Genomic DNA, 12441 nt, shown 5'->3' with positions numbered 1-12441 from the left:
AGGAGCCCTAATTCTGGAGCTCTGCTCAAAGACCACCAGAGTTGAGGATCACTTCAGATTGCCAGTCAGTTAATGCCTACCTCTGTCAATAATTTCTCTCCAGGGATAACTGAAAGACGAGGTATGAATTTAGCTTTATTCTAAAACCAATCATTCTATAATTATGACAACAATGATAACATCTAGCATGTATTAAGTGTGCTCTCTATCTAGAACTATGATAGCAGGGTTTTTTTTTTTTTAATTGTTCAGTGAGCCAGTTCTGAGAAAACTCTTCAGAGTAATAGACACATAGCTTAATTTGGGGTTGAAGTCGCACAACTTGGAAATTACTGATTTTGTTATACCCCTAAAGCAAACCAATCTGGTAAACAAAAGGATATTCAAGTGGATCATTCAATCAAACATAGTAAAACCAGCACTTAGGACTGAGAAAAGTGATTAAATCTTAAAAAGCAGCTAAAGTTGAAAAAGAACACTCCTAAGTATTTATATAAAGCTAAATAGTTGTCATAACTTGAATATGCCAATTAAGCCACTGTGCTTCCTTTTGCATTTTTAATCAAATGAAACACCACCATAAAAAGATGTTACCCAGGAGTGCTCCACAGAAGAATAAAACACTCTTAAAAGAAAAGGTTATTATAATCATTTCCTGTGTTTAGCTAGTTTATCCTGCTGTCACTGAGGTAGGTTTTCATTTATACATGAAAATTCAGTGTAGTTCTGACTGAAACTTTTTGTTTTTAATTACCAAAGTAATAAGGTACCCAACTCAGTTCTCTTGCTAAGCTCACCAAAGGGATACAGTGGAAAAATTAACACTGTCAGGAGTCTATGTATTATAAAACACAAGAAGTGGAATGAATCTGTGGGCTAGTTTTTAAATTTATGAGAAAACATAGATAGAAAAGTTAAAAGCAGATGCCAAGGGAAATTTTCATTCATCATAATTAGAAATAATGATAAAAATTTTATCAAAGTTATTTTCACATTTATTTACATCAAAGAAATTAAAAGAATCATTTTACCTTGCACATAAGAACTGCTTATTAATTCATTTATAAAACCTAGGAGGGCATTTACTATGTCTATTTTAAAAACTACAAATTAAATATCACATCAATTCATTCATTTATAGCAAATTCTCCTTTCAATAATAATATATTTTACTTTAAAAAAAAGATCTATTTTTTTGTTTGGACAAAAACATTCAATTCAGTGACACCACTTAACACTTTCCCATTTAATCATGTAAGATTTTCTGTTTTAAATACTAATTTTTAAAGTTACTTTCTTCATATTATTGTGCAATAATCCTTCTTTTTGAAAACTATACAATCAAGAACCACTTCATACAGTTTATATTACAAGCTTATACAATTTGAAAATACCTAATTTTCATCTGCAGTGAAAAATTCTTAAAAATTATTTCAACTCAAAGCATAACCATGCAAAGTGGTTCCTGGTTTTGTTGTTACTATTGAATTAACATAAAGTGTTATATCCCCAAATATTTTCTAATTCAATGACAAACACATAACTTGCAATATTACTGTGTCCAATAAGTGCTAATCTTGCTGCATAAACGGAGTGCTTGTCTTGGTGTTTTCCTAATTTAACCTTATCCTTTTGATGCATCTTCTTTTCCTCCAGGTGTAGTCTGTTGGAGCTGGAAGTGGCTTCAGAAGCCCTTTATTCTGACCCTCCCACTCCTTTTTAAAATGTAGCTTTAAAAACATGAGACAAATTCTTTCAAACACCATCAGCAATGTGAAGCTACTCTGAAATAAATCTAAAGTTTGCATTCAGACTTTACCTTTGTAAAATCCCCAACGAATCTCCCACAGCGTTCTTCACTCCCTCCTTTCCAGGTTTCAAAATTTTTTCTTTGAAGGTATTGAATGCTTTAAAAGGCATTGTGATACCGGGGTACCTCCAAGCCTTCAACAGTCAGTCTCAGGAACTCTCATCCTTCATTTCCAGCATGGGGATCACTCTGCTTTCCTCGATGAACACCTGGAAGTCAGTTCTCAGGGAGGTGACTATTTAAAATCAAAAAGGCATGAAACCCAGCCCAGATCTTTCCAGATGAGACACAACACCCGCGCCCCCAAACAGGAGAGGCCAGATGATCTGTGACTGGGAATTCAGCCCCTCTCAGCTCCCAGCTCAGCAGCAGCCTGTGGTGCTGTCTCAGGCAGCCACTCTCAGGCTGAGTGCAGCCCGGCTCCCTCCCTGGGCCGCAGCTGGAGAAGCTAAAGGGGGCTCCAGCCCATGAAGTGTCCTGCGACCAGCGAAAGCCTCTGCAGCCTACCTCCAGCCCCTCCTGCTGCTTCTGACCACATTCCCTTCCTGCCTCACTCAGCTCAGCTGTGGCTTTCACTGAGGGATCCTTTCCAAGGTGATGCCATAGTAACCGGCACAATACCTGTCCCTTGGCCGCTGGGCTTATTAATGGCTCTCAGCCAGAGCAAGCACCCAGGGCGAAGTGTGTTAAACACCCACAAGTCCTCTGCTTTTCTGAGGTCTGGCCCCCAAGACAGGCTCTCAGTCACTGCATTAGGGCCTTTTATGCCTCTCTTGGGTGAGTTGAAGCAGTTTTTGCATCAGACACCAGTACGGATGTGGTCCTTGGAGGAACGTTTGCATTTGAGGAGGCTAAACGCAAAACCCAAGCCATATGCCTCTAGGAGGGCATTTGTCTGATCAACAGAGCAGGCTCACTTACGGTGTAGCGTGTTAAGTGCCATTGGGACCATCAAACTGAAGGTAACTGAGCCAGTCCTAGAACCTGCTTAGTGCTCTTCCCTGGTCTTCATTGTCTTCAGAATAAACCTAAATTCTTTATCATGGCACAGAAGACACTCTGTGTGACTCTAGCCCTGCTTCTTGTCACTCTGCTCTTTCTATCAGCTCTTCACTGAATTCTGCAATCTCCCTATCATTTCTGGGGTTTACTCAAGCTGTGCCTTCTGCCTGGGTAACTCTCCTCACCCTTCATCTGGGAAATGCCAACGTATTCTCGTCTCACAGAGACATCACTTCCTCTAGAAGCCCTCATAGACAAGGTTAGGTGTCCCTCCTCTGTGCCCCGGAATCCACTGTCCTCCAAGCCAACAGGATCTGGCATGCAGCAGTGAAAAATCCTTGTTGGACTGGAGTAGAAACAGCACATGTTGCTCCCACACTGATGGCAGCAGGATGACCCCTCCGCGAATGCTGCTGCCATGAAGAAACAGCCTGCATCTGTGAGGCTCCAGAGGTCCAGTCTCCCAACTTGCAGGGGACTGACCGACCCTGTGCTTTAGACTCTCAGACTCCCCCGGAGTCATTTCCACAAGATCAGTCCCTGCCTTCTGCAGCCGCAGTCCAAATCCTTCTCCAGGATTTGAATTAAGTTGATCTAAATGAGCTGGATCCTAGGCAGGTTAAATACTACCATCAATAATAATAATTATGATTATAATGGCTAATATATATTGCTGTCTTTATGGTCCAAACTTTGTGTTAAGCATTGTTTACATATTATCACACTCTTTCCAACACTACTTTGTGGATAAGCTAATTATTATTTTCCCCAACCTCACTGACAGGAAACTGAGGCAAAGAGAGGTTTAGCCTTGCTAGGTTTCAGATCCAAACAGCCTGACTTCATGCAGTCCTGTTCTCATGCTCTCTCTTTCCTCCCTCTTTCTTTCTCCTCTTCCATCTTTCCTCCATCCCCCCCAACCCATACTACCTCCTCTGAATTTACTGAGATATATTTTGCATATCATATACCTTACCCATTTCAAGTGGACAATCAATGATTTCTAGTAAATTTATCACATTGTGCAAGCATCACCATAAAGCACAAAGCAGATAGAACATTTTTATCATCCCAATGAGAACCCTCATACTATTAATCCTTGTCTCCCATTCCTCACACTGCACCAGGCAACCATCAGTCCTTCTGTCTCTATAAATTTTCCTTTAACAGACATTTTCTATAAATGGAATCAACACACTATATACCATACAGTATATTGTCTCTTGTGTCTGACATCTTCCATTTAATATGATTTTCAGATTTGTCCATGTTACAACTTGTATCAGTAGTTTGTTCCTTCTTCGCTGCTTTCAGTGAAATAGTTTATTGTATGGGCATATCACATTGTATCTATCCATTGACCAGTTGATGGATGTTTAGTTGCTTCTCATCTCTGGCTATTATGAACAAAATTGTTAAGGACATCTGTGTGCAAATCTTTCTTTGGACAAATCTTTTCATTTCTCTTGGGAAATACCTAGGATTGGAATTGGTGGATTGCGTGGTAAGCGTGTTTTTAAGAAACTGCCAAATTACCTTCCAAAGTGACAGCACTATTTTACATTCCCGGTAGCATGTATGAGCAGAGAAGGCAATGGAAACCCACTCCAGTACTCTTGCCTGGAAAATTCCATGGACAGAGGAGCCTGGTAGTCTGCAGTCCATGGGGTCGCTAAGAGTCAGACATGACTGAGCGACTTCACTTTCACTTTTCCCTTAAATGCATTGGAGAAGGAAATGGCAACCCACTCCAGTGTTCTTGCCTGGAGAATCCCAGGGACAGCGTGGCCTGGTGGGCTGTGGTCTATGGGGTCGCACAGAGTCGGACATGACTGAAGCGACTTAGCAGCAGCAGCATGTATGAGGGGTCCCATTTCTGACATCGTCATCAATATTGATTGCCTTTTTTAGACTTTCAAGTGGGTATGAAGTGGCATATCATTGTGGTTTTAATTTGCATTTCCCTGATGACTAATGACATTGATCGTCTTGTCATGTACTCATTAGTCCTGTGTATACATTTTGGGTAAATTTTCTATTTAAATATTTTGTCCATTTTTAAAATGAATTTTTTCCTTATTAGTGAGATGTATGAGTATATATTCTCAATACAAATTCTTCATCAGATAATATGATTTGCAAATGTTTTCTCCCGGTCTACTGCTTGTCTTTTCATTTTCTTCATGCTGTACTTAAAAGTGCAAACTTCTTTGTTCATTCATTCATAGACTGTGCCTTTTTCATACACCTAAGAAAGAAATCTTTGCCTAACTTGAGTCTTAAAGACTTTCTATTTTTTTTCCCCTAAAAGTTTGCTTGTTTAGCTCTTACATTTAAGTCTATGATCCATTTTGAGTTCATTTTTACACATGGTATAAGGTAAACATCTATGTTCAACTCTTCCCATGTGGATCTCCAATTATTAGTAGGCTATTCTTTGTCTAATGAATTGCCTTAGCACCCCTGTCAAAAATCAGTGAAACATAAATATTAAAAAAAAATTATTTCTGGACTCAGTTCTCTTCTTTTGATCTCTGTGTCTATCCTCCTAACAATTTATACTCTGTTGACTATAGTTTTATACAGTAAGTTTTGAAATCGGGAAATGAAACCCTTCCAATTTTGTTCTTTAAAATTGTTTTGTCTATTCTAAGTCTTTCATAATTCCATACGAATTTTAGAACCCACTTATCAGTTTCTATAAAAAAATCCTGTCCAGCCTTGTGCTCTTAAAAGGATAGATATTTTCAGGCCACCAACTTTGCCACCCACAACCCATCAAGGCTGAGAATGCTAAGACTCCAGGAAATCACATCTCTAATTACTCCACCAATATGTCTTCACCCTGTCTCCAGAAAGCTCACTCATTCATCAAAAGCAAATACAATCTAACTAAAATATGATAAACACACTCTCTTGCTACAGAAGTCATTCCCTGGTGAAGCTTTTAACCTTCTTGTCAATCTCCAGATACCCTCAGTTACTAATCTCTTAGAGCACATAATGGAAGCACCAATAGGCAAAGACCATATGAATCTCTCTTAAGGATCAATGACTATTAAGAGCACTAACCATTCCTGGAGAATGTATTGTACATGGAACGCATCTGAACCTGCAAAGGATTTTTGGTGGTGATTTAGATGGTTGGTGATAATAACTAACACTTATCGAGCACCCTCTAGGGGTCAGACTCTACATATTTAACTCATTTAATCCCCAGAATGACTCTCTTAGGTGAGTACTCTCATTATACCATCTACAAATGAGGAAACTGGGGCACAGAGATTTTAAGTCAACTTAAGTTCACACAAACTCAGCAGTGGCCAGAGGACTGGAAAAGGTCAGTTTTCATTCCAATCCCAAAGAAAAGCAATGCCAAAGAATGCTCAAACTACCACACAATTGCACTCACCTCACACGCTAGTAAAGTAATGCTCAAAATTCTCCAAGCCAGGCTTCAGCAATATGTGAACCATGAACTTCCAGATGTTCAAGTTGGTTTTAGAAAAGGCAGAGGAACCAGAGATAAAAAGGAAGAGAGTTACAGAAAAACATCTATTTCTGCTTTATTGACTATGCCAAAGTTTATTGTGTATATCACAATAAACTGTGGAAAATCCCGAAAGAGATGGGAATACCAGACCACCTGACCTGCCTCTTGAGAAACCTGTATGCAGGTCAGGAAGCAACAGTTAGAACTGGACATGGAACAACAGATTGGTTCCAAATAGGAAAAGGAGTATGTCAAGGCTGTATATTGTCACCCTGCTTATTAAATTTATATGCAGAGTACATCATGAGAAACGCTGGGCTGGAAGAAGCACAAGCTGGAATCAAGATTGCCAGGAGAAATACCAATAACCTCAGATATGCAGATGACACCACCCTTATGGCAGAAAGTGAAGAGGAACTAAAGAGCCTCTTGATGAAAGTGAAAGAAGAGAGTGAAAAAGTTGGCTTAAAGCTCAACTAAAATCATGGCATCTGGTCCCATCACTCAGAGAAGGCAACGGCACCCCACTCCAGTACTCTTGCCGGGAAAACCCCATGGATGGAGGAGCCTGGGAGGCTGCAGTCCATGGGGTCACAAAGAGTTGGACACGACTGAGTGACTTCACTTTCACTTTCCACTTTCATGCATTGGAGAAGGAAATGGCAACCCACTCCAGTGTTCTTGCCTGGAGAATCCCAGGGACGGGGAGCCTGGTGGGCTGCCGTCTATGGGGTCACACAGAGTCGGACATGACTGAAGTGACTTAGCAGAAGCAGCAGCAGGTCCCATCACTTCATAGGAAATAGATGGGGAAACAGTGGAAACAGTGTCAGACTTTATTTTGGGGGGCTCCAAAATCACTGCAGATGGTGAATGCAGCCATGAAATTAAAAGACGCTTACTCCTTGGAAGGCAAGTTATGACCAACCTAGATAGCATATTCAAAAGCAGAGACATCACTTTACCAACAAAGGTCCGTCTAGGCAACGCTATGGTTTTTCCAGTAGTCATGTATGGATGTGAGAGTTGGACTGTGAAGAAAGCTGAGTGCCGAAGAATTGATGCTTTTGAACTGTGGTGATGGAGAAGACTCTTGAGAGTCCCTTGGACAGCAAGGAGATCCAACCAGTCCATCCTAAAGGAGATCAGTCCTGGGTGTTCATTGGAAGGACTGATGCTGAAGCTGAAACTCCAGTACTTTGGCCACCTCATCCTAAGAGTTGACTCATTGGAAAAGACCCTGATGCTGGGAGGGATTGGGGGCAGGAGGAGAAGGGGAAGACAGAGGATGAGATAGCTGGATGGCATCACCTACTAGATGGACAGGAGTTTGGGTGAACTCCGGGAGATGGTGATGGACAGGGTGTCCTGGCGTGCTGCAATTCATGGGGTCACAAAGAGTTGGACACGACTGAGCGACTGAACTGAAGTTCACACAATTAGGAAACTAGGCAGAGATCAGCTGTGGACACAGGAAGTCTGGCATTAGAGCCTGTACTCTACACTAGTACTACACTAGTACTCTATACTAGTGCACTAGTGTTGATAATAATGTCTACATTAGATCCGTTGATAATAGAGATAAGAAAATATAAAGCCAGACTTTGCAGAACCGAGGCTCATTGTATTCATTTGTTCCCTCCCTTGAGGGCCTAGTATGTGATAGGCCTTTTGAGACACTGGTGATGTAGGTTGAACTGTGATATTTCCCTTGAAGAAACAATCCAGAAAGTGAATAAGTCCATATGGTGTAATGAATGATGCATCTGGCAATGAAAGCAGAGGTAAGGACACCTAAATTAGCTTGCTAAGGAATGGAAGATGGTTTCCTTGAAGAGGGGATGATAGTATATGCTTTCAGGGATGAAAGAGTGAGGCAAATGAAAGAAAGCAAAGTGGGAGAGAAGACTTGCATGAAAGAGATGGTGCCTGGGGGAAAGCTGCATAGTTTCAGGGTCAGGTGAGTGCACCATGTGGTTGAAAACAAGGTTGGAACAGTAATTGTGAGCTTTATATAATTTACAGAAGAACATTAAAACATGTGCTCCCCATCTCAAAATATCAAATTAAACAAAGATAGAGGAAATGATGTGTAGAGCAGAAACCCAAGGGCCATGAAATTAGAGCTTTGGTCTATGCTGGGAATATGTAGACTGAATATGCATTAGGAAAAAAATCCAGCTGTTGACAAGCACTTGATGACTTCCTGTCATTCTGTCCAGAAACAGCCTCTTCCATTTGAGAAAATAAGATTGACTAGGACATCTTTTCACTTTCATGCATTGGAGAAGGAAATGGCAACCTACTCCAGTGTTCTTGCCTGGAGAATCCCAGGGACAGAGGAGCCTGGTGGGCTGCCGTCTATGGGGTCGCACAGAGTCTGACACGACTGAAGCAACTTAGCAGCAGCAGCAGCAGGACATCTTTAGAGGTTCTTGCCAAGATCATAGCAATTCCTCATTCTCAGGAAACTTCCTTCCCACTACTATCTCCCTGCTCTTTTATGGCAACAGGCCCCCAAAAGTCCTTTATATGCTATGGTATTTCCTGTCTCCTCTGACCACTGTTGGATGAATCAAGGATGGGCACCTGCACCGTGCTGAGCCAATCAGATGCCAAATTCTCCTGTAGTTTAACTTTAGAATTGTAAGACTGCTAGTTATCTTGCAGAACCCTGGCCGGGGCGGCGGAGGGGGAGGCGGGGGCGGGTAGGAGAGGGAGTATATTCACATCATGGACTGGAGCTGCAGAGAACACAGGTCTGGCTCAGTGAGAAGAATGAAACACAATGAACCTTTAGTAGGGCAAGGGTATCTGTTTCTAATGGCCTTCCAGTTCCTGTCTGTCCAGACCCAGCTATCCCTTCTACTCTTTGGTTTCTGAAATATCCACACCCTTGTAACCAATTGTCCTCTTTTTAGTTTACTTTAGGTAAGACAGTTTCTGCTCTTCATGGATAAAGAACCTTGACTACATTAGGGACTTCCCTGGTGGTCCAATGGTTAAAACGCCTCCTTCCAGTGCATGTGATGGGGGTTCAATATCTGTTTGGGAAGCTATGGTCCCACATGCCATGGGGTGTGGCCAAACTTTTTTTTTTTAAAAAAAAGGAAAAAAAAGAATCCTGCCTATATCAATTATTTAAAACTCAAATCCCAAATCAAATTTAGAAAGATGGTAACGATAACCCTGTATGCGAGACAGCAAAAGAGACATAGTTGTATAGAACAGTCTTTTGGACTCAGTGGGAGAGCGCGAGGGTGGGATGATTTGGAAGAATGGCAGTGAAACATGTATATTATCATATGTGAAACAAATCGCCAGTCCAGGTTCGATACATGATACAGGATGCTCAGGGCTGGGGCACTGCGATGACCCAGAGGGATGGGATGGGGAGGGAGGTGGGAGAGGGGTTCAGGATGGGGAACACATGTACACCCGTGGTGGATTCACGTCAATGTATGGCAAAACCAATACAATGTTGTAAAGTACTTAGCCTCCAATTAAAATAAATAAATTTATATTAAAATAAATAAATAAAACCCAAATCCTGAAATGCTAATACTGCCTGTATCTAACACCATGAGGGCAAGCTTGACTGTTTAGTTTTATTTTAGGTAGGACTCCAATCTCCCATGGAGAAGGCAATGGCACCCCACTCCAGTACTCTTGCCTGGAAAATCCCATGGACGGAGGAGCCTGGTAGGCTGCAGTCCATGGGGTTGCAAAGAGTCGGACATGACTGAGCGACTTCACTTTGACTTTTCACTTTCATGCATTGGAGAAGAAATGGCAACCCACTCCAGTGTTCTTGCCTGGAGAATCCCAGGGACGGGGGAGCCTGGTGGGCTGCCGTCTATGGGGTCGAATAGAGTCGGATATGACTGAAGCAACTTAGCAGTAGCAGCAGCAGCCAATCTCCCAGCAGCAAAAAAAGTGGGCCTCTTAAGTTGGTTGTTAGTGAAGTCATTTCATTCCAATCTACCTAGACCTCTTCCCCCTAAAAAGTGAACAAATCCCAAACAACTTGAAAATAATATTTATTCAAGAAAATAATTTCATCAAATCAGATCAAAGTGTTAGGTGGAAAATTTTAACCTGGCTCAGAGCTAATGGCCAAATTATTCACCTTTTAGGATAAGAAATTTTATAAAGAAACAGAGGTAATGAAGAAAATTAATCTTCCTGAGATTCCTTCTCTCCTGAATTCTATGGCAGCTTTTTCAGGCCTCATGCTACACCCCAGTTCCACACTGCTCTCCTCTGCTCCCTATAACATACTGATACCAACATAAAACTTTCTGTTAAACAACACTTCTCCCATCCTTTAAAAGTTTGTATATTGTTGATAACTACCATTAGTACTAATCTGAATGTATATAAAACTTGATTTTTTTCACTGTACTCTATTTTTTACATTCTTTTATTAACAGTCTGTTTTACAAAGCACTTTCTAGTATCTTATTTGATTCTCCCAACCACCTATATAACAAGCAGATAGAGAAACCGATGCAATTTTGCCCAAGGTAGCCTGGCAAGTAGAATGTGGAGACTGGGGAGCAGGTGCTTAAATCCATCTCCTGAGCTTGTGTCAGTACAATACACGGTACATTGTGATCCTATAAATCCACTGTGGGTACTAAAGACTGTAACATAACAACTCAGTAAAGATGTGTTGAGAATCCTTGTGTCTTTAAAAAGTCATTGAGCACAGAACTACTGCCTGCCCTCCATATCTATGGATTCTGCATCTGTGGACACAGAGGACTGATAAGGGACTTGAGAGATTTGGACTTGCCAAGATTTTGGCATTCTGCAGGGGATAAGGGTAGGGGGCTGGAACCCCTCCCCCACACAGATATAAAGGGGAGACTGTATAGGTAAGCTTGTGATAGCAAGAGCAATAATTTTAGAAAAAATTTTGAGGTTATATATTAATGTTTGCTTTCCCTAAAATGTTCCATCAAAAAATAGGGCAAACCAACAGTAACATAAAGAGAAATTAACTTAAAACACTGATGTACCAGCCCCTGGATTAAGAGTGCCACCAGCCACCCAAGTCTGATAAGAATCCTTTTCTAAGGGGGAGACTTTTGTTGAGTCACTCAGTCCTGTCTGACTCAGTGACGTCATGGACTGCAGCACACCAGGCTTCCCTGCCCTTCACTATTTCCTGGAGTTTGCTCAAACCCATGCCCATTGGGAACAATGATCTCATTCTGCAGTCAATGCTTCCTCATTTCAAGTCATTGCTGACTTGAATTTCCTGATCTCATTTCATTCTCAAAAAGGAGAATGAAAAACTAGAAATGACAAAGTAGAATGACCAAACAGTTATTATCTCCATGTAACAACAGACTGGTTCCAAATAGGAAAAGGAGTATGTCAAGTCTGTATATTGTCACCCTACTTATTTAATTTATATGCAGAGTACATCATGAGAAATGCTGGGCTGCAGGAAGCACAAGCTGGAATCAAGATGGCCGGGAGAAATATCAATAACCTTAGACATGCAGATGACACCACCCTTATGGCAGAAAGTGAATAAGAACTAAAGAGCCTCTTGATGAAAGTGAAAGAAGAGAGTGAAAAAGTTGGCTTAAAGCTCAACATTCAGAAAACGAAGATCATGGCATCTGGTCCCATCACTTCATGGCAAATAGATGGGGAAACAGTGTCAGACTTTATTTTGGAGGGCTCCAAAATCACTGCAGATGGTGATTGCAGCCATGAAATTAAAAGACTCTTACTCCTTGGAAGGAAAGTTATGAGCAACCTAGATAGCATATTCAAAAGCAGAGAACAAAGGTCCGTCTACAGGCTGTGGTTTTTCCAGTGGTCGTGTATGGATGTGAGAGTTGGACTATAAAGAAAGCTGAGCGCAGAAAAATTTATGGTTTTGAACTGTGATGATGGAGAAGACTCTTGAGAGCCCCTTGGACTGCAAGGAGATCCAACCAGTCCATCCTAAAAGAGATCAGTCCTGGGTGTTCATTGGAAGGACTGATGTTGAAGCTGAAACTCCAATACTTTGGCCACCTGATGCGAAGAGCTAACTCATTGGAAAAGACCCTGATGCTGAGAAAGATTGAGGGCAGGAGGAGAAGGGGATGACAGAGGATGAGATGGTTGGATG

The 12441-nt window shown here is 41.4% G+C and overlaps 1 protein-coding gene across 1 annotated transcript in view; it reads right to left on the bottom strand.

Annotated features, from left to right (window-relative positions):
* The window catches only part of SLC17A8 (solute carrier family 17 member 8), a 41725-nt gene extending 39005 nt beyond the window's left edge, over positions 1-2720 (bottom strand). Inside the window, exon 1 of the mRNA XM_061417024.1 lies at positions 1820-2720. Coding sequence (XP_061273008.1) covers positions 1820-1920 — 101 coding nt within the window. The 5' untranslated portion in view covers positions 1921-2720. The remainder of the gene's footprint in view (positions 1-1819) is intronic.
* Between the last annotated feature and the right edge of the window lie 9721 nt (positions 2721-12441).

Source organism: Bos javanicus, chromosome 5 (assembly GCF_032452875.1).
Source record: "Bos javanicus breed banteng chromosome 5, ARS-OSU_banteng_1.0, whole genome shotgun sequence".
NCBI classification, from domain to species: Eukaryota; Metazoa; Chordata; class Mammalia; order Artiodactyla; family Bovidae; genus Bos; species Bos javanicus.
This window is presented reverse-complemented; position numbering and strand designations above follow the sequence as displayed.